The following is a 22,045-nucleotide window of genomic DNA, read 5'->3' as shown; positions in this document are numbered from 1 at the left end:
ATAAAAAAAAATTATAGCCATAATTTACTGCAGTTAGATTAAAATACAGTACAGTAACCTGCTTTGTAATCATCCTGTTTGGATATTACCATATTAGTTTTAATTATGTTTATTGTTATTTTATTCCTTTTATTTCTTTATACCGATGTTCCAGTATTGACTTTTTTTTTATTAATTTATACCTTTGCTTTCATTTTTTTCCTGTTTATTCCCTACACTAAGGCGGTTATATCTTGGTAGTTTGTGTGTCTGCAGGTCATTTTGTGTGTAAAGACAATAGCTCGAAAAGTTTTAAATTAAGGCTGATAAAATTTTGTAGGGGTGTAGAGTGGGGTCATGTTAATAATCCATTATAGCCCTTTAAGGTCAACTTAAAGATTTATTGGTCGGAAGTTCAGTCAGAAACTATGACTTTTACGACTGTGGTGTTTATTGTCAACATATAGAAAACACTGTATAAAGATTTAAACTATCATGCCACATTTGACCTTTGACCTCAGTAGATTGACCTGAAGGTCAAAGTGATAATGATCCTGTATAGACCTATTTAAAACTGTTTCTTACTGCCATTGTTTGTACAATCTGACAACATACAGACATATGGAGATTTTAAATGTCACATTATAGTTTGTATCCACATATGATGTCACATTTCGCCTCTGATCTCACTTTTATGTTTCACATTTGCCTTTCTTTCAAGTTGCCCCTAAAATGCGTTATATCTTTAAAGAAAGTATTGTCAGTAAAAGAGGATAAGCTGCCTGGTTAGTTAGAAATATAGTGTAGTATAATATCATTAAGCTCAAGTCCAGTTATTTAAAAATTAAAACACATTATCCATCACCCACTCCTATATAATGTTTGTACAAAGTACATGATCTACAAACATCTTAAAAGTAACTTCAAAAAAGTGCAAAGAAAAGAAATTGAATATATAAAGAATACAATACTATTCCCTTAAAAGTAAATACCACCCAGAGAGTGAGATGCCTTGGCGGAGGTTTGCTTCTTGTTTACATGCGTTTTGTAACCAAGTTTTGTGAAACTTGGAAAGTAAATGAAAGTGCTTTAATTCAGTTCCTTTTGTTTTAAATGTGCAATCCTACTATAATTATCCTATCGTTTGTATGTATACATGTTCCCTATCTCCTCCTAGACAAGTGCACCAATCGTATCATATGTTCTCTGTCTTCTGCACATTTGTTATTATAAATAAAATAAATAATAATAAAATAAATAAAAGTGTTTCAACTAACTTGACTAAAGAGGGTAAGTAAAACCTGTAAAGAAAAAAGGCAACAAAGGTCATGTAAATCGGGTTTTATTCAGTGTTTCAAAGATTATTCAGCATTGTAAAAATATCTCCTCTCTATGGCCAGCAGCATCCTCTATGTTTATAAAACCCACAATATTACAGCTTGTTTAATAGACCACATCATGCTGAAGCAGCAAAAATCATGATGAAAAAAAATGTCGGAGATGTTTTTCTATTAATTTTTTTTAGAAACACGATTCGAACATGATTGACTGAAAACAAAGATGGTGTGTATGTGTTGGTTGTTTGTTGTAGCTCAGGCTGTCTCCATCTTCTGCACAGTCTCCTGCACAACTTCCAGCTTTAAAGGGACAACTTTCTCTGTCAGGACTGGAGTAGTGCCTGGACGATATTTATACTTCATTTTCCTGAAATAAAGGCACATAGATAAAACATTCAAATCTGAGGATTTATAATGTGCAGTCAAGGTAGATTTGAAAACTTCTTGTGCATATAAAAGTCAGAGTTAGTGGATCTTTGTCCAAAATAGCATACAAAGTGTTTTACTAAGGTTAGATAAGAGTGAATGAGGACGAAACATGAGTGAAGAACTCAAAAGTTACATGTAAACATCCATTTTTAAAAACATTCCAGAAACGTGAGACAAAATAATGTTTCATTTTTTAAGTGGAAAGTTAAAGAATTGAAAAGCTTTCTTGTTTTTCACTTCTTTGATCTACTTTTGCTGTCCATTATTTCATTCTCAGTTTTGTTTGTGTTTTCTTAAGTGATTTGTAATTATACTTATTGTTTATAATTAATCTGCTGAGTTTCAGTTTTCCTGCTCTCCTGTGGTCCCCATGTCTGTTTAGTCTTTTGACAGGTAGCAGGAAATTTTCTTCCATTACTCCTGTTCTTGCTGGCTTGCACTGGCTGCCAGTTTAATACCGTATTCAATTTAAAATACTACTTTTCACATACAAAATTATCAATAATTTGGCACCGAGCTACGTCAGTGAGCTTCTTAGCTTACACACCCCTGTCAGCACTTAGATCATCTGCTGCCCAACTTCTTCTGGAGCAACCTCGTTCTCGGCTGAAGTCTCGCGGCGACCGTGCGTTTGCTGTAGCTGCCCCGGTCTTATGGAACAATCTTCCTGTTGCTATTCGGGCGTCTGACTCTATGCCACTGTTTAAATCACGGCTGAAGACTTATTTGTTTAATCTTGCTTTTCCACCTAGTTAATATTTGGTGTGCGTTGATACATTTTTATCCGTTATTCTTTGTTAACTACTTTTATGTATTATGATTGTCAAGGTTTTATAATTGATACGTGCCAGGTCCTTTCTCTTTTCCCTCCCATCTCCTTTTTCCTATTTTACTTTTTGTCAAGCACCTTGGTATACCCTTGGTTTTTTAGTGTACTTTATAAATAAAGTTTATTATTATTTATTATTATTATTATTATTATAGTCTCCATTTTCGTGTTAAATATTCCCATGCATAGTTACTTCCTGTTTTTGTTTGATAGTCTCTTGTTTCATGTGCATTGTATTTAGTTTTGCTTCCCCTGTCTTGTTATCCCTGATTAGTTTCAGCCATGCATGCTAGTGTTGCCTAATTACCTCCGTGATTATTTAAACCTTTAGTTTGCAATAGTTTTTGTTGTATTGTGCTGTTTGTCCACCATTGTCCCTATTTGGATTTTTAAAATTTGTTTTCTGCTTCACCAGAATAAAGGTTTATTTTCTGTTTATTAAGTCCATCTTTGAGTCTGCATCCACACAAACTATGAATGGTTATATGCATACCTGTTGTCTTTGTACTGTGACTCCTGGTAGGGTCTGATGTAGTCCACTCCTTGTTTGGTGATCACACAGATGTCGATGTTGTTGCCTGAGCCGAGGTCGTTCATGATGCCTGCTTGAATAGCAGCTCGCACCAGCTCCTTTGCTGGCTCCAGCTGAGAGCGGACAGAAAGCAGAATAAAAGAGGAGCAAAAAGAGATGACATCAAGCAGAAGAACACAGAAGCATTCATCTTACACACTCTTTCCTGTTTGGTAACAGAAACAACCATTTTATCAGCTGTTTGTTTAATTTAGATAAGGTTTAGTTCCAATAGTCCAGCCACCCTCAAATTATTCAATTAAAAATGAATACTATGTGAAATAAGTTTCTATAAAGGTTTAAATAACTACATATCACTTTACTGCAGAAAGAACAGTTTTTGTCAACTGACGTACCTCTAAGTCTGGTTTGAATCCATCCTCTAAAATCCCAAGAGCAGCCAGATCACCAGATCCTGCATGAACAAAATGTAAAGTCAGCTAAACACAGACTGTATGTAGTCTGTGATTGAATCAAATACAGACCTACAGCACATTAAAATGTCATTTATATTTGTTAACAGAGTCATTATCTCTGATATTTTCTTGTAAACAAAAAATGTTCTGACAGCTGAACTGCCAGGGAAAAAATCATCACAGAAACACCAACCAAGAATCCAATTAAAGATCATATGCTGTTGTTATTAAAAGCAGTTATATCACATACCCATTGAAAGGTAAGGCACCTTGTCTACATCCCCGTACGGCCCCACAGTGTACAGGTGGTTTCCAGTACAATCCACTCCCCCCAGAATAAGATTAGCACCTATTTGACCTCGATACCTGAGAGACAAAACATGTTTTACTAAGACCACAGACCACATCTAATGATCCAAACATCTCTGGATACATGTACCTGTTTCTGTGAATCACTCACCTGTAAAGCATGTCCTGCAGTATGTTCACAGCCATGACAACTCGAGGGTTCCTCCCACTGTTCAGGGAAAAGATGGTGAGGTTGGAGGACAGAAGGTCTGTGGTCTTTTCTGTATCTGCTGCCGTACCTGCTCCACAACAACTAAACACAAACAAAGAGAATGTAGAGATCATGAGAAACAAACAAACAAAAAAAGATTTGATAAGCCAGAGGGAAAAGATAAAGGAAGATAAAAAGAGGAAAAACCTGCTTTAAGAAACACAGAAAGCCATTATTATAAAAAAAAAAAAATACTGGTTGTTCACTCTCAGTGGTCTCAATATCCCATTACATCATGTCATTATGTGAACAGTTCTCAAGTATGTCATCTCTTAAGTTGAAGAAAGGGAGGCAGTTAGCAATTACATATGCTACAAAAATGAGAAATTGAATTACAGTAAACAGTGCAGATTAAATGTTGTGAGAGTATTGAAGTATTTCTCCTCTAACAACACTTACTATATATTTGGAGAGATGTAATGGATCTTGGCACACATTTTATCAGCCACCACTTCATCGGACGTGGCTCTGGTATCTGCACCCAGCACCACTCCATCCTGCAGAAAAAAATCAGGTTGTATGATACAGTTTTATTCCTTTAATTACAACTGTTAACTTTCTACTGCTCACTTTTATAAAAGTATACAGATATCTCAAAATCCATAAAGCTTTCAATTATATTTCAGTCATTTCTGTCTGTGTGATTTTTAACATTTTAAACTAGTTTTATGCAAACACGTATATCCATCAAAGTGAGAGCCAAGACAGAGGTTTGTACTCAATCTGTTATTAGTGTGCCTTTTGTCTGATTCTCTGATGCTAAGATTATTGCGTTAATACAAGATAAAGTTTGATTTAAGAAAAAAACTGGAGTTTGTGTGGCAGTGATGAGAGTGAGTTTGGTATGATTTTAATACTTCATAATCAAAGTTATAACTCATGGACTAAAACACAGCAGGTCACTATTTTATTCATTCATACTTCTATCAGAGCACTGTAATACTCACCTTGAACACCACTCCTGCGATGGTGGTGCCTGTTTTCATAGGTTTGGGAGGCTGTCCTCCATCAAAGAGACCCTTTAATGCAGCGTTTCTATAAAGAGGAGAGAGGTGAGGGGGTGCAGGCAGGTGGGGTGTGTGTGTCAATCAGTGCCAACGTAGTGTAATAACAGTTATAATTACACGGATCTTTGCATTGTCCCACTGTCTAATCTGATATAAAATCAGGAAAAGTTAGTTTCGTTTTTGATCTGGATGTAAGTTTGGTCTTAATGACGGTTTAGTTTGATTTCTGTCGTCACTGATTCAGTCTGCAGCTCTGAGAACATTAAAATAAACTCTTACCTTGCTGTATTATCGAAATTAAAGCCAGGTGCGGGAGTTTCGAAGACATTTGACAGCGCCATTGTGGAGGTGAGTGCGGCTCCTCTGCGCGTCTCGGAGCGCCTGAGGTCGCTGTTCTGAGCGTCAACTCCTTCCTCTCTTTCGATCCTGGAGTGAAAATGGAGAAACACTGCACGGACTCACGAGTCAAAGGAGTCAGCACTGGGGTAAGTAAACCTGCACCAGGGGACGAGTGTTTTTTATCTAAAGATGAAGCATAGAAGTCAACGTTTGTAAAATAAGAGGTTTAAGCATCTAGCCGATATCGTGTTTGAACAGGTGATGCGTTTACCTGAACACGAACCTAAAACTAACTTAAATCACATCCAGTTGATGCTTCATACTTAGTAAAAGTTAATTTGTGAGCTCTGAACAAGTATTTATTTTTGAAGATTCTAAAAAAGCAAACGATCAGCTTTGCTTTCGTTTTCAATGAGCAGCCGAAATCCTTTATAAGAACTCTAAATCCCACAATTCATAGCGTGGGTCAGTCTTCATGAATGAACAGAAAAGTATGAGAAAAGGTTGCCTGTGATTCTGTGTTATGTTTTTTTTTATTGTGTTCGGTTTCATATTGAAAACTGACCATCAGTCCCTCTCTCCTCCCTCAGACCACCATCCTGGCTGCTATTTTTGATGGAGGGGTCGTTATTGGGTCAGACTCCAGGGCTTCAATGGGAGGGTGAGGAAGCTACCTTTATTGTTATCTTTTAATGTAACAGAGGGACTGCTAAGTAACCCTTTTAATGAGGCAAACAGACAAAAAGATGACCATGACCTGACTGCAAATGAGTTTCAAGATTTCACTGATAACCACAGATTAAACATTTACTGAAATCTCAGAGTTTTGTGCCTTTGTCCACTGTAGTGACTTCAGGAACAAACTAAGAGTCACTGAGATGCTGTGTTTGGGGGTGCTGAGTCCTCTGAGGTGTTATTTAAAGAAATATCAGAAAAAACATGTTTAAAACACAACATATTAACTGCTCAAAAACAATCCAAAAAACTCACAATAACCACAAAAAATGTGTCACTCAGCGATCAATTTCCTAATAACAATCAAAATTACTGCTCCATGTGACTAATTATTAGGATGTTACCAAATAAACCAAAATCTAATCATACAAGAAACCATCACAAAAGAGAATGAAAATCAGCAGAAAATGATATTTTGTTATTTTAAACATTTATTAGGCTCAAACATTCATTCTCACTTCTTCTTCAGAGAGTATGTTTCGTCTAAGACCATCAACAAGGTGATTCAGGTCCACGACCGGATCTTCTGCTGCATGGCCGGTTCACTCGCAGACGCTCAGGCCGTCATCAAGACCGGAAAGTTCCACCTGTCCTTCCACAGGTATGACTTTCAGGTGTCTGCACAGAAAAATCATGTACAACACACACAGACATATGTTTTAGTAATCATTCTTTATCATTGATTAAACTTTTTTTTACTCCTCCAACACCCTTCTTCTCTCATACATACTGTACTTCAGCGGTCCCCAACCTTTTTTGCGCCACGGACCGGTTTGTGCCCGACAATATTTTCACGGACCGGCGTTTAAGGTGTTGCGGATAAATACAACAAAATAAAACTAGTACCGGTACCGAAAAAAAGAAGATTTATTCATAACACACGTGAAAAGACCCAGGAAAACCGAGTTAACGATAAAAAACGGTAACAAAATAACGCTGAAAACCGATTAAAAACCCTGAAAACCATACATTTCACACCCGAGTCTCACTCTCGCGGCCCGGTACCAAATGACTCACGGACTGGTACTGGTCCATGGCCCGGGGGTTGGGGACCGCTGCTGTACTTGATTCTTCACCTACACAAATTAAAAATAAATAAAGCTCTTTGTCCTCTGTGACCTGCAGTGTCCAGATGGAGAGTCCTCCTCAGGTGATCGCAGCAGCATCCGTGTTGAAGGATTTGTGCTACAAAAACAAAGACGAGCTGCAGGCCGGCTTCCTGACAGCAGGCTGGGACAAGAAGAATGGACCACAGGTAGGAGATCTCTGTGAAGCTATAAACAGTGATGATGACAGTGAGTCCACTCTGCTGTGTGTAACTGCAACTTCTCTCTTCAGGTGTACGTGGTGTCTCTGGGCGGGATGTTGATCAGTCAGCAGGTTACTATTGGCGGCTCAGGGAGTACGTACATCTATGGCTATGTTGACGCTAAATACAAACCCAACATGACAAAAGAGGAATGCCTGCAATTTGCCACTAATGGTATAGTTTTCTTTTCATTTTGTCAATGCACTCTAAAAGTTTTAACCTGATTCATATGAAAATGTACAAAATGGCTTGAAATTTGTATTTTGCTATCAAAATTAAGAAGTATGCAACGTGATGATTTTCCAAGTTAGTTAAATATTTACTGTGGGACAAGAAAGTTCCACAGCCAGTCAGAGTCATTAGCAAAGCAAGAACATACAGAGAGCCATGCTAATGATGCAGACAACATTAAATTAAAATAAAAAAAACAAACAAACTTATTAATATACAGTAGTCTGCTTCTACAACTTTATCAGTGTGATTTATTAAAATGCAGATTAGCTTATATTGCATTTTCCACCATGGAAGTAAGATGTAACATCATTTAGCATATGTGAGCTGTCCAGTTTGTTCCAAGTCAGAACCACTGAACATTTCTATTTATCTGTATATTTACAACAGTGTGTAAGTTATAGAGATGTTTGTATTTTTTATCATCTTTCAAGCCCTAGCTAAAATATGAAAGCTAAGCTAAAAATAACGTAGCTTTATAAGATGAGCTAACCAGAAAGAAAGAAAAAAACACAACACTAATTGAATTTTATACTTATAAGAAAAACATTTTAGGACATTTCATTTATTAAATATTTAAAACACAAACAAAAATATCAAATATCGTTATCTAACAAATCCGAAAATTCCCTCTTTTAATGAGGGATTGTGTTAGAGCTTACCATTGTGGTACCTTCACTATATTAAAAAAGTCACTGCCATATTCTCTTTGCATTATTAGGGATATTGGAATTACTGGTCTCAGCCGATCAGTCACTAATAAACCAAACAATTATTGATGACTTTTTCCCACCACAACCTACGAGACTATTATTTTGAATTTTAGACTGTTATTTTGAATTTGTGGAGAATTAATAGTGACTTTAAGAGTTAATTATGTTTATGTTGAACATCTTATCACTTTGGATCCTTGTTTACTTTGATTAAGCTGTTTTCATTTTGCTAGTTATTTAGTAAATATATTTGACTTATTTGTCTTTTTGTTGTTTGGTTAATTTTCATTAGTTCCTTGTTTGCTTTACTTTTTGGATTTATAGGAACGTAGCAAGACTAGGAGCAGGTATAAGGCCGGGGAGGGTCAGTGGCTGTTTTACCAGCACATTAGAGCAGATAAATTAAACTAGTCATATAATTGAACATCTTTAGCAGCATGAAAGGTCAAACATCAGTGAGATTATTAAGCTCTTGTCGCAAGACATAATTACCTGAACTGAACCTGAAATGTGTGGATGTCATGTAAGGAATTTATTTATAAGAATACTTCTGTTAAGAGAGTTAAACGATTGTTGGTGATGAAAAAAATTATTGTTCATAGCTGATTTATAAACTGTTTCTCTGCTTGTTTAACTGATTTTTTTCCTGCTTTCTTTTCTCCTCCTTTGCCTCTCTTTGCTTCATCCCTTCCTGCTCACAGCTCTTGCTCTGGCCATGGGCAGAGACAACGTCAGCGGGGGCGTCGCTCACCTGGTGGTGATAACCGAAAAGGGGGTGGAGCATGTGGTTGTACCTGGTGACAAACTGCCCAGGTTCCATGATGAGTGACTTGCTTCCTTCCTCCTGCCATCAAACCACCAATGAAATCGCAGAGTAGCTGTTTCAAAGCTGGACTTGTTTAACCTGTTTAGTCTGTTTAGGATCAGGATGTAACAAAGTCAGACACACAAAAAGCGAGATAATATTCAGCTAAATATAAAACCTGTGAACTACAGAAACACTGCCGTAGAAAATGAGTCTTATTATGAAATCATGAGCAGGCTCGTTTATACAGAATTCATCTGTCTGTTCTGTTTTGTGACCAAATTACATGTTTTTGTGTTTTTATGTGAAAAAAAAAAGGAAAATGTAAATTCAATTAAATAAATATTAAGATTTCCCAAAGCTTTTGTTTTCTCTTTTAGACAAATTAAAGGGAATCTAAAATAAAGTGTCTCAAGAGGGCGATGGGCCACCAGAGAAATTTCCCTGTTCTTTGGTTTAGATGACAAAATATTTAAACTCTGCTGGAGGAATGGAGGACACTTCTTCCAAATGAAGTGTCCCTATTTTGTAAAATATGATTCAGGTCATTTTCATTTTCTGTAAATCATTTGGTGACCCCTTATATATTAGAAATGTTTCATCACAGGACAAATGTGTTCAGCTATAGAGCAAATCCATGGCAGAAAACTGCCCTCAGTAGCATAGCAGAGCCACTGGACCCCCTCATTGTGGAAGCACTGAGTTCAGGTACCTGTATGTATGATTCATATATGATTCCCTAAGTAAAAAATATGGTGACTCTTCACTTTTTTCCTACATCTCTGCAAACCAATGGCTATTGTTTTACATCACTGAACTGCAACCTTGTTATAAAATCCTTTTCATATGGAACATCAGTAGATCGTGATCTAATCAAGCACATTACATTATTTTTCCTTTATATTTCAGATATATTTGTTTCCAAACCTTTTTACTGATGTATTTCTCATAGATATAAAAACTGACATCACCTTGGTCACTGTAAACACCATCAACCTGTTACTAAGTATGAAGCCATCGGTGCCCTAATGAAATAAAAGTCACAAAGATAGGACTCTCTCTTTCTGTCAGAAATAGCTAGGCGTTTGCAATCATACACGCTACCGAACATGATGTCTACTTTGTGTGTTATATTTTCCTTTAATTTGTCACGTGTTTACATTTTGTGTTCTGTAAATATGTTATTGTTGCCAGGCTTTATTTTCTGTCCTCTGTAATTGAACACTTATAGATGTATATATTATGCACAGTGAAGCTCAGCTGGTTGAATTACAGGCTGTGACGCTGCAGAGTTTGAACGATATAACTTTCAGTTTCAAATTTATTCAGGAAAACATGGCGTCCGTCTAAAACTTGACTGTAGAACCGATTTGGTCAATCAGACCCACTTTAAACAAAGACACAGTTTCGCCGAAGGTTTTAAAATCCTAAAAAGTAAAATTTAACCGGAGCTGCTCGGCAGAACATTTCGGTTTACGTTAGGAGTCACCTCCACTGTCCGTGTGTCGTTACCGGAGTCTCTGCAGTTCATTATCATGTTTGAAGAAACAGGACCAGAATGGCTGTCCGAGGAGGTGAAAACAGGAGTAAGTACCGAATTTTCCTTAATGTCTATAAGAAACTTGGTGAACTGTTACTGCGCTGCACTCTTTCTGACCTCGTGACACCAACGCGGAAATGACCGCTGCAGGTTTGTCGGAATGAATCCTGAACACAGCTGCTGTCATTGTGTGTCATTGTTTGCAGACAACCATTATCGCCATAGAGTTTGATGGTGGGGTCGTGCTGGGGTCTGACTCCCGAGTGTCTGCTGGGTAAGTTTCCATTCCATCATAATAATAATGTGTTTAACGCAGACATAACACTAGCGTGTGTGCTTAAATGTGCAACATAGCTCAACTTGACGTAAAACATCTAAAATGTTCGCCATATGTGCTTCTAGTCCCTTAAACACAGTTGCATTCTCTCCCTTCATCCTTCATGCAGGGCATCAGTGGTGAACAGGGTGATGAACAAACTGTCTCCCCTCCATGATAAGATCTACTGTGCTCTGTCAGGATCTGCAGCAGACGCTCAGACCATCGCTGAGATAGTCAACTATCAGCTGGATGTGCACAGGTAAACTCGTGAAAGAAGTACTAGGACACTGTGATCCTGTCATAAATTAGGATATAATTTATTATGTATAATAATGTACTATATTGTAAATTCTTCCTCTCACATGGAAGGTAGAATACTCCTCAAGCTTGGATGTTAAGGTGACACACTTCCCACTAGATATGTTTTATTACAATACAAAATAATTTATTTTTTCCAAAAGTTTCTAAATTACTGCATAAAAGAAGCTTAAACAAGTTGAACACTCCAATTAATCAAAATCTCACATGAAAAGAAGGAGCATAGATCTAAAATGAATGGGGTGGGGTACTTTGGCTGAGGGGGTTGAGCGGGCACCCACATGCCGCAGGGGCAAATGTGGCGGTCTGGGCTTAGTTCTGAGGCCCTTTGGTTCATGACTTCCATGCTCGCTTTTTACTTGCTTTCCTGTTTCCTGTTCACTAAAATTAATAAAGGAGAGAAAAACAAAAAAATGCTGTTGTTTTTTTAAATGAATGCAGGTATTGTGATGTGAGGTGGTAAAGATCAGAGCTGAACATGCAGTAGCATGTTCGGTAAGTGGTGTGATGGTGACCACAGGGTGTTCTGGAACCATTGATTAGCCACAGATGACATGCATCAGCTGATGAAGGAAAACAAACATTGTGCTGACTCAAATTTGATTCAAACAGAGTAAAAGAGTAATATGCAGCTCAATATTCAACACACAGTTTACTGTGAAGTTTTTCTACACAGTAAACTGAGATTTGACCATATTTCCGTCATAGCAAATGCAATCCCTCAACATTTTTTCTGATTGCTCAGTCCCAAAGACAGGTACGATCACACTGTGGTCCAGGAAGTGGGAGTATGTCAGAGTGCCTGTGCAGTGCTCCGTGAAACACATCAAACTCTCTCTGTGGCCTAATCAGCTTTTATTATTCAAGCACCTCACATTTAGCCTCATTTATGCATTTCCAGCTGTGTTTTCCTGCTTTAGATGGCAAGGAGAGTTAACTTGAGTTTCTGATCCAGTTTCATGATGTATTTAACTTTATTTTGTCTTCTGTCAGTGTCGAGATAGGTGAGGATCCTCAGGTTCGCTCAGCTGCTACTTTGGTGAAGAACATTTCATACAAATACAAAGAGGAGCTCTCAGCACACCTGATTGTGGCCGGCTGGGACAGACGAGATGGTGGGCAGGTTGGTAAACGCGTTTTTAGCTACAATGTAAAAGGAAGAATTCAATTCATTTTATTTATATAGCACCAAATCTCAACAACGGTTACCCCAAGGCAGTTTAAATTGTAAGGTAAACCCCACAATACAGAAAAACCCCAACAATCATATGACCTGCTATGACTTTGGCAACAGTGGGAAAGAAAAACTGTCTTTTAACAGGAAGAAACCTCCGGCAGAGCCAGGCTCAGGGAGGGGCGGGGCCATCTGCTGTGATTGGTTGGGGTGAGAGAAGGAAGACGGGACAAAGACATGCTGTGGAAGAGAGACAGAGATTAATAACAACCGTGATTCAATGCAGAGAGGTCTATTAACACATAGTGAGTGAGAAAGGTGACTGGAAAGGAAAAACTCAATGCATCATGGGAATCCCCCGGCAGCCTACGTCTATTGCAGCATAACTAAGGGAGGATTCAGGGTCACCTGATGCAGTTCTAACTATGTGCTTTAACAAAAAGGAAAGTTATAAGGCTAATCTTAAAAGTAGAGATAGTGTCTGTCTCCTGGCTCCAAACTGGAAGCTGGTTCCACAGATGAGGGGCCTGAAAACTGAAGTCAGCGGATTAAAAGATCACAGATAAATTTTATGCTAATAATGTGAAAATAATGTGTCTGAACTCCCTCTGAGGTAATATATCAGCATATAAGCTGCTTTTTAATGCTTTTAATAAGACATCTTACCGAACCAACACACTTGACATTTGTTGTGTTCCTTTGCCCTTTGACCTCCAGGTGTTTGCAACTCTAAAAGGGCTCCTGACACGTCAGCCGTTTGCAGTCGGCGGCTCTGGCAGCTCGTATGTTTACGGGTTTGTTGATGCTGAGTATCGCAGAGGCATGAGAAAGGAGGAGTGCCAGCAGTTTGTTGTCAACAGTAAGATTATTATTCCACTTTTTTTCTGGCTTTTGTTTAAAAAAAATTTGATTTGACTACCAACAATATTTTTCATTAAAAATATTTAAGTATTTTTTCACATGTTCTCTGCACCTGTCTTACTGATGCTCTTATTCTTTGTCACAGCTCTCTCTTTGGCAATGAACCGTGATGGCTCCAGCGGAGGTGTGGCCTACATCGTCACCATCGATAAACACGGCACAGAGGAGAAAGTCGTTCTAGGAAATCAGTTACCCACCTTCTTTGATCAGTGACATGTTTGTTGTCCTCAGAGCAGCTGTGGCAAACCTGTCAACCAAGTCAGCTTGTAATATGTAAACACTGAACAACACTTTTTGCCAATAATTAAATAAAAGAAAAATAACTCCCATGTTTCTGTTTATTATCAAAAGTATATTGTTAATGTTGATATTGAACTATTGAATTTAAAATATAACAACAATTAAGCTTATAATATTTTATCTTTGATTTAACTACCATGTTAATTTTATTGGTATTATTTTTTTTAACTACTTGACTTACTGGAGGAAATGCAGTTAACATGCTTTTCTTTGAAATAAAAACCCAGAAGTTTCTTAAGCCTGTTCGTAGACATACAATTTATACACACTAGGAGCAACAGCAGCTGTCTGAGGTATTTAGCCTGGGAGACCCTCCTCTTAAAACTGAAAGTCGGAGTTGTTTCACGGATCAAGAACAGTAGCTTATTCTTCCCAGTATTGAGAATACATGGAGCATAATTAGATTCTGAAAATGACAAACATATGACAAGTCTGACGCAGTCCTATGAAATTCAAATTGAAATATCATTAAATCTTTCAACAGTTTATAATCTTCCTTTCAGCAAATAATCACTTTAAAGGCTGTTTTTAAGGAATAATGTCTCACACACTGAATGTACAGTGTTAGTTTTAAAGAGAGTGATGCCTGTTTGGACAGCAGTAGTGATTATGGTTACTTATTTAGCAGGCCTGCATCGTGTTGCCTTCTGTATTTTGGATTTATGGGAAACCCCTCATCCTGTAAGAAAATGAAACTGAAAGCAAACTAACTCTAACGCTCTGGTTCTGCGACACAGCAGGTCATTTGAGGACGAGTGTTGCCGAAAAATGGCAACGATCACAGTAACGAAAATGCGCAAAGTCGTTGCTTTTATTTTAGCAGTTTCTGTCGACCTTTTGCTGTTTTACGCGTCAGGATTTGCGGTGTTTCACAGCGTCTTTGGACACTTTACGCGTCTCTGGCTCTCTGCGGCTCTCCGCTGGTTGGCTCTTATCGGTGTCTCTCTTCTCACGCTCGGGGACCCCAAAGCGCTGCTGATTCGGTTTATAACGGCGCACAGTCTGCTCCCCGCGGTGTTTGAGACCGGGACCAACGCGTTTTACAGAGAGGAGAGCGAGTGCGGTCAGCTGGGAGATGTGCGCTGCTGGCTGCTGTTCAGCGGAGCTTCACTCGCTGCTGCGCTGTTTTGGGAGATCACCATCCCGGACACCGAGGAAGAGGCCGAAGGTAAAAAGAAGAAACAGAAGGCGAGAGTGCTTTTCATGAGAGTCCTCCGCCTGTACAGACCCGACTATCCCCTGCTGTTTGGAGGACTTGTGTTCCTGTCGCTGGCTGTCATCTGTAAGTAGATTTAATATTTTAGGATTTGACAAAGGTGGTAGTGATGCTAAGATAACAGTAGTGTTGACATATATATACATGTACAGTTTGAGCCCTTGGTACTTCCCCGGCATTTCGTGTTCCTTCTTTCTGGCTCAGAGAAGAGCTCGAGAAGATGTGGAGGGTGAAGGTAACAGTGGGCTCAGTGGTAAGAGCACTAGGTGCAATGACTCCTAAGCTAGGCGAGTGGCTCCAGCAGATCCCAGGAACAACATCGGAGATCTCTGTCCAGAAGAGCGCAGTCCTAGGAACGGATAGTGCGCAGGACCCTCAAGCTCCCAGGCCTCTGGTAGAGCTTAAAGGACAGACCGCCAGCAGGGGAATTAATATTTCAATTTCGGAAAACAGCCTCAAAAGAGCTGGTATCTAATGGCTGGTCTGTAATCTAATTTTCAAAGTGGTGCTTTCGATTTGGGATTTTCTGGGACTGATGAATGTCATTATAAATAATTTCCTCAGGGATTGATAAAATACTCTGATTCTGATTGATATATCACCTGGAGCATCTCTTCTCAGGTGAGATGTTCATCCCTTTCTACACTGGGAGAGTCATTGACATCCTTGGAAGTAATTACCAGGAGAATGACTTCCTGTCTGCGCTTATTTTCATGGGCCTTTACTCTCTGGGAAGGTATGAGGCAAGCAGTGTTTTTCCTCCACATTTATCCTCTGTCTGTTCCTCACAGGTAACATCTAACAGATTTTCTCTTTGATTGAACAGTTCTGTGAGTGCTGGCTGCAGAGGGGGTCTCTTGACTTGTGCCATACACTCCTTTACTTGCAGAATCAAAGTTATGCTGTTTGGGGCTTTGACCAAACAGGAAATTGGATTCTTTGAGACCATAAAGACAGGTAAGGCTGACATATGCACACAAAGGACAAAGCATGTCAGATAAAGCCTGAACAGTTGGTTACATAATAGACTGATGATGGCACAGTGACCTTTTTTTTTTCTCCGTGCAGGTGAAATCACATCCAGGTTGTCCAAAGACACCACCCTGATGGGAAGAACAGTGTGTCTGAATGTCAACGTGTTGCTGAGGACATTCATCAAAACAATGGGCATGATCTCTCTAATGTTGAGCCTGTCGTGGAAGCTCACATTTCTCGTACTGATGGAGACGCCCATCACCGGCCTCATACAGAACATCTATGACACACATTACCAGGTAAAAGCAGGTTAACAGGAGACAATGAATTACAATTTGATCTGCAGAACGTCTTCAAACATTGTCAACATTCTGTCTTGAATCAATATAATTCCCCAGAGACTTATATGATTTCACACATCCCAGTTTGAGCTTTGATGTTTGCTTTGATCAGGTGTGTTGGAATTTTTCCTCAAGTCCAAAACCATGCCCTTGGTTTTTGATATGTTGAGCTGGAGATAAGAATTTTCACACCACCTGACAACGTGCTGATAGGTCTATGGCTGGTTTGCACAAGAAAACCAGAAAAATTCTGAAACATTGGTTCAGATGAAAGGATGTGTATGTCTTACAGACTAAAACAAAAAAGATTTCTCCTATGTGTAATATTAAACTCTAAACATATCTCCTTCCACTATAATGATTGATTTGTTCATGTTGATAACACAGGACTCCTGTTCCCTGTGATCAAGAGCAAAATTATTAATAATACTTAACTATATTTCTATATTTCCTTCTCCTTTATACTTTCCTCAGAGATTGTCTTTGGCGATGCAGGACTCAATGGCTTTGGCAAATGAAGCTGCAAATGAGGTAGTGTCCGGTATTCGCGTGGTACGGAGCTTTAACACAGAAAAACACGAAACCCGTCGCTATGACAACTGCTTGATGGACACACACAAGCTCAGCATTCGACAGTCCACTGTCAGGGCTGTTTACCTGCTTGCACGGAGGGTGAGAAGCTACTTTTTTTTGTGTGTTTCTCAGAGATCATTGTGTATTACAGTTTTAACACCATGTAATGTGTGTGTGTCTACAGCTGACAGGGCTGGTCATGCAGGTCTTTGTGTTATACTACGGTCGGCTTTTCATTCAGAGAGGACAGATGACCACAGGGAACCTCGTTTCCTTCATCCTGTACCAGTCAAATCTTGGAGACAACATCAGGGTATCCCATAATGCTTTGTGCTCTATCATTTACTTTCATACAACCACGGCTCACATCTGGCATGCCAAAGTACTTTATTACTTTTGGCAGGACAATTCATACAACCCGTGGCACCATTTATGCATTTGCTGATAAATAAGAGGTACAATTTGTAGACTCTTAAGGTAAAAGGCATTGAATACAAACACATATTATTGTTGGAACATAAGACCTTACACCAGCCTCACAACATTTTTAGGTGATCCTCAGCAGAGATGGCAGAGAGAGCAGATGACCTAAGATGTTTCAGTGGTTCAGAGCTTTTAAACTAGACTAAAATATATATAATATTACACTTTTTAAAACATCTGGTTATCTGAGAAAATTAATGCATTTAACATACTGCACCTATAGACACTGTAAATTAAAACATGTTTGTTAATCATGTCCTGTGACTCTAATCTTCCAGACGCTCACCTACATCTTTGGTGACATGCTGAACTCAGTGGGGGCTGCTGGGAAAGTGTTTGAATACCTGGACCGAAAGGCTCTCGTCAGCACAGATGGCAAACTCCAACCTGATCAGCTGAGAGGACACATCAGCTTCAGGAGTCTCAACTTCTCCTATCCTGCAAACCCCAACAAAACAGTGCTGCAGGTGAGATGGCAGGACAGATGGTTTGGTTAGTGGGGGTGTGATTGTCCTATCCATTTATTCTGTTACCATAACCACTGCTGTTCTTAAATTTATCACTCTTTTCAGGACTTTTCCTTGGAGCTAAAGCCTGGTCAGATGATGGCACTGGTGGGTCCATCTGGAGAAGGAAAAAGTACCTGCGTGAGTCTGCTGGAGCGTTTCTACGAGCCTCGGGAGGGAGAAATACAGCTGGATGGAAAACCACTAAAATCCTATGATCACCAGTTCCTCCACAAGAAGGTGATTCATCATCAGAGCTTTTTCCTGATCAATCAAGCTGTTCTTTGATTAGAGCGTCAGTCTCCTGTCTGTTTTTAAATTACCTCTTTGTTCAAATTTAACAAAAATAAATGGTTATGGTATTAAATGTGTAAATTCCTAATTCAATTCAAGTTTCAATTCAGTTTAATTAATATAGCACCAAATCACAACAACAGTCGCCTCAAGACACTTTATATTGTAAGGTAGAGACCACACAATGATAACAGAACAGCTCAACAATCAGATGAACCCCTATGAGCACGCACTTTAGTGACAGGGTGAAGGAAACACTCATTTTTGAGACTGGGTTGGGAGTGAGGGGAGGGAGACGAAAGAGATGAATTATATTAATAATCTATGTAAGAAGTCCATATGTGTCTATATGTATGATGTGTTATGGTGTTATGTGTGTTCAATAGATTGCTGTGGTGAACCAGGACCCTGTGCTGTTCTCTGGCACTATCAGACAAAACATTGAATACGGACTTAAAGGCTGCCCTTTAGATAAAATCAAGGAAGCAGCAATGAAAGCCAACGCCCACGACTTCATCATGCAGCTGGAGAAAGGCTATGATACAGGTGAACACTCCTCACAGGCTTTTTTACATGGCTGCATGCAGACCTGCATTTGTATGTCTGATAAAATTTTACAGCAAACTAGACTCTGTGCATAAAAAAATGCATTTTTTTGAGAGTTAGTGTGATTCATGTTTCTTGTATTTTCGGTTGTTTCTTTTTTTACATTTTACATATTAAATCTAAATCTTTGATTTTATGATGTTGTCCATTTCTAAGAGGTGGGTGAAGGTGGAGGTCAGTTAGCTAAAAGTGAGAGGCAGCGGATCGCCATCGCTCGTGCTCTCGTCAGACGGCCCAAGGTCCTCATCCTGGACGAAATCACCAGCTCTCTGGACACTGAGAGTGAAAATAAGGTATTTTACATATTTAAATGTTTCCTCAGCAGACAAAAGCTTCTAGGTTTATGTCTCAAGCATGTCTGATACTAGAGATTAAACAGTGAAGGGTCCGCAGCTTCACCACTCCAGGAATCCATAAATAGGAAAACAGTTCTTACTAAAAACCGACTAAAGTGGGAACATTGCTTTTAGGATACTGAATATAAATTGCTTGTTTAACTTAGTTTTCAGTATGATAATCAGTGTCTGATTCACAAAAATGAAATTTTCACTCAAAAATGCAAAGATTAATGTGCTTTGACCCCCCAACGTAGTGTTTACTAAACGCAAAAATACTTATAGCTTTAAGTGGTGCTCTAGCAAAGTGACCCCTGCGAATTTGAGAAAAAAACAACACAAAACACAAATTTTGGTGAAAAAAACCCTAAATATGCCCAACAAAATGAAAAACATGACAACACTCAGCGAAATACTCGAGAGAGCTGCACGTGGTAAACTGTTATGATGCAGGAATGCTGGACTGCCGGAGAGGCATTAAGGAGAAATGAATAACGCTCTCTGATTGGCTACTTTCAAACCTCACACCTCTGAGTACACGGGTATTTCACCATTTAGGTATTTCAACCTTTACAGTTGCTTTGTTTTCTCTCCATGGTACTAAAACATGCACATAGATTTATATATTGTTTATGGAAACTTAGCGGTATTTCTGTTAACAATTTATGTCTGTTAGTGACAATTAGTGAATTATATTGTTCTAAATAATTTAATAATAAAACGCATGACAAATTATATATTGCCATAGAAAGACTGTAGAGGTTATTTACAGTTTCTGTGAAATTGCCAGTGTTTCCATGAATTATTAGTTATGTTTCAAGGATCTGTTGCTAATCAGTCTTATCTTTTATTTATTTCACAAAACGAAGTGTACTCACAGAATTAAAACCCAACACACCTCTTATTTAGGATCATTGAATGTATAAAAATAAATGTATTTCAAAACAAAATAGTAATTGCTTTAACAGAACAGCTTATTCTGTCTCTGTTATGTCAACTAATATTTGTTATTAATTTATTTAAAACATGTCCTGATAATGGGAGTGGTGTATTTTTAAATTCCTTCTGTGAATACAGCATAGGCTCCTACTGATGTCCATGAACACTGCTTTCACTTAAAAACAGACTCAGTTGGTACTAATAACATTTTTTTCCTTCTGCCTCTGCACAGATTCAACAGTCTCTCTCTAGCATCCCCAACCAGACCCTCCTGGTGATCGCTCACAGGCTGAAGACCATCGAGAACGCAGATCAGATCGTTGTTGTAAGTGGTGGAAAAGTTGAAGAGCGAGGGACTCACAGGGAGCTGATGGACATGAAGGGAAGCTACTACAAACTGAAAGAGGAGCTCTTCACTGAAGGAAACTCACCACAGTGAGAAACCACTGAGTCTGTGCTGAAGCTCGATGTCCTGAGATCTTTGTCTGTAAAACTCTGCTGCAAACAGATGTGTGAGAACGAGCCGGAGGTTATGTAAATATTGAATATATGTTGTTTTGTAAATATTTGGTAATAAACCTTTGATTAAATTATACATATGTTTAATTTTTTTCTTAAATATGTATCTTCATGATATAATCTTGTTCCATTTCCTGGCTTTTGATAAAGGTGAATAAATGTTTAACACGTCAAACGTATGAAGCCATAAACCTTCATTTATCGTTAATCAGAGAGATCAAAGGTTACTTTATTTCCCTCCAAAAACATCACAGAAAATTAATCACAGACTCATCTAAATGTGCTGGATTGTTTTCCCATATTTACTTAAAAAACCTTTCACTGGACATTTAATGGTTTTGGCCATTTGATAAATTTTTCCCAATGAAGGAAAAACTGAGATGGTCACATTTTCAAAATGCCACAAAATCGGTGCAGCTGAAATTAAAATAATAGTAACCTGTTACGTTACTGTGACGGGAAAAACAATTAAAAAATAATAAGTAATTGTACTAAACACCCAAATTACATTAATACTCATGCTTGTAGTAATCTAAAGGTTTCTGTGATTACATATCGGTGCCTCTCCTGTTCATCGCGTCTCTGGTATCTCTGCTTTTGAAGGATCTAACTGCATTTTTTGCCCAGAATGAAAATGAAAGAATTTTCGATACATGCCATCAAATCTAAGCGAGGGTTGGGTTTTATTGTTCGAGCTGATGGAAACTCCCCGAGTGTCAGAGCTGTTTTTACTGGCAGGGAAGTTTCTGGAAAGTTGCCTGATGCCATAAACACAAAACACAGCAAAACACCAACCCCCCCTATCGACAAAGATCAGGCTCACCTGAACCAACGTGTCGCCATTTGGTCATCAGTCTGTGAATCCACAAAATGGCGGCTGAGGTCAGGTGACTCAAACAGGGTCAGAATTTGTTTCTTTTGATCATTAATGAACTTTAAAACTTAACCAGCGCTGTGACTTTAAAGTTTTATGAACATGTTGTATTTGTACTGCAGCCCACAGCTAAATGTGTTCTGAAACCTTGTTAACACTGCATTTATAAAAGATGACATGAAAACTCAAACGATGGAAACATCCCTGCTGTGTCTGCTAACGACAGGACATTTAAAACAAGTTTAATCATCTTCATTTTTAGCTCGTTTTGGTGCCATATTTTCCCCTAACATTAGATTAACTTATTTTCATTAGCGTGGAGGTTAATATTCTTGTTCAGGAGTGACATTTGGTCTTTTATTTTCACCTAAAACTCCGTGTCACAGTCCATCTGAAAACAAAGACTTTTCTTCGATGGTTAAACTCCGATAGTTTGAAGTTCCCAGGTTTCTGCTGCAGGTGTGACTCATTGCTAAACTTGGCTGTTTCCCATCCACAATCCTGCACCGCCTGCAGGTTAGGAAGGCAGGAGGGCACAAACTCCCATCCGCCA

At 38.6% G+C, this 22,045-nt stretch overlaps 4 protein-coding genes and 1 long non-coding RNA gene across 5 annotated transcripts; 3 read left to right on the top strand and 2 right to left on the bottom strand.

Moving 5' to 3' along the window:
• Positions 1-1,305: 1,305 nt before the first annotated feature.
• On the bottom strand, positions 1,306-5,505 carry psmb13a (proteasome 20S subunit beta 13a). Its single transcript, XM_004573039.5, has 8 exons — positions 5,407-5,505; positions 5,068-5,155; positions 4,520-4,617; positions 4,022-4,162; positions 3,812-3,927; positions 3,502-3,560; positions 3,068-3,219; positions 1,306-1,683 (listed from the first exon to the last, which is right to left on the bottom strand). Exons 1-8 carry the CDS (start codon positions 5,466-5,468, stop codon positions 1,572-1,574), a joined length of 828 nt encoding a protein of 275 aa, XP_004573096.2. The 5' UTR covers positions 5,469-5,505; the 3' UTR covers positions 1,306-1,571.
• Positions 5,479-9,293, top strand: psmb12 (proteasome 20S subunit beta 12). Its single transcript, XM_014413772.4, has 6 exons — positions 5,479-5,612; positions 6,057-6,127; positions 6,671-6,802; positions 7,327-7,456; positions 7,540-7,684; positions 9,156-9,293. Exons 1-6 carry the CDS (start codon positions 5,565-5,567, stop codon positions 9,281-9,283), a joined length of 654 nt encoding a protein of 217 aa, XP_014269258.2. The 5' UTR covers positions 5,479-5,564; the 3' UTR covers positions 9,284-9,293.
• Positions 7,344-10,897, bottom strand: LOC143414487 (uncharacterized). The gene is made up of 3 exons (XR_013095107.1): positions 10,772-10,897; positions 9,249-9,367; positions 7,344-7,475 (listed from the first exon to the last, which is right to left on the bottom strand). It is a non-coding gene; the product is annotated as an uncharacterized LOC143414487 (long non-coding RNA).
• psmb9a (proteasome 20S subunit beta 9a) lies at positions 10,536-13,862 on the top strand. Its single transcript, XM_004573037.6, has 6 exons — positions 10,536-10,845; positions 11,006-11,073; positions 11,246-11,377; positions 12,430-12,559; positions 13,328-13,469; positions 13,617-13,862. Exons 1-6 carry the CDS (start codon positions 10,795-10,797, stop codon positions 13,742-13,744), a joined length of 651 nt encoding a protein of 216 aa, XP_004573094.3. The 5' UTR covers positions 10,536-10,794; the 3' UTR covers positions 13,745-13,862.
• A 614-nt stretch (positions 13,863-14,476) lies between these two features.
• Positions 14,477-20,793, top strand: tap2a (transporter associated with antigen processing, subunit type a). Its single transcript, XM_004573040.6, has 11 exons — positions 14,477-15,113; positions 15,669-15,783; positions 15,874-16,004; positions 16,116-16,321; positions 16,838-17,035; positions 17,121-17,249; positions 17,698-17,886; positions 17,992-18,165; positions 18,606-18,765; positions 18,982-19,118; positions 20,332-20,793. The coding sequence occupies exons 1-11, from the start codon at positions 14,600-14,602 to the stop codon at positions 20,536-20,538; spliced, it is 2,160 nt and encodes a 719-aa protein (XP_004573097.3). The 5' UTR covers positions 14,477-14,599; the 3' UTR covers positions 20,539-20,793.
• Positions 20,794-22,045: the final 1,252 nt, after the last annotated feature.

This window comes from Maylandia zebra, linkage group LG22, assembly GCF_041146795.1.
Source record: "Maylandia zebra isolate NMK-2024a linkage group LG22, Mzebra_GT3a, whole genome shotgun sequence".
Classification (NCBI taxonomy): domain Eukaryota; kingdom Metazoa; phylum Chordata; class Actinopteri; order Cichliformes; family Cichlidae; genus Maylandia; species Maylandia zebra.
This window is presented reverse-complemented; position numbering and strand designations above follow the sequence as displayed.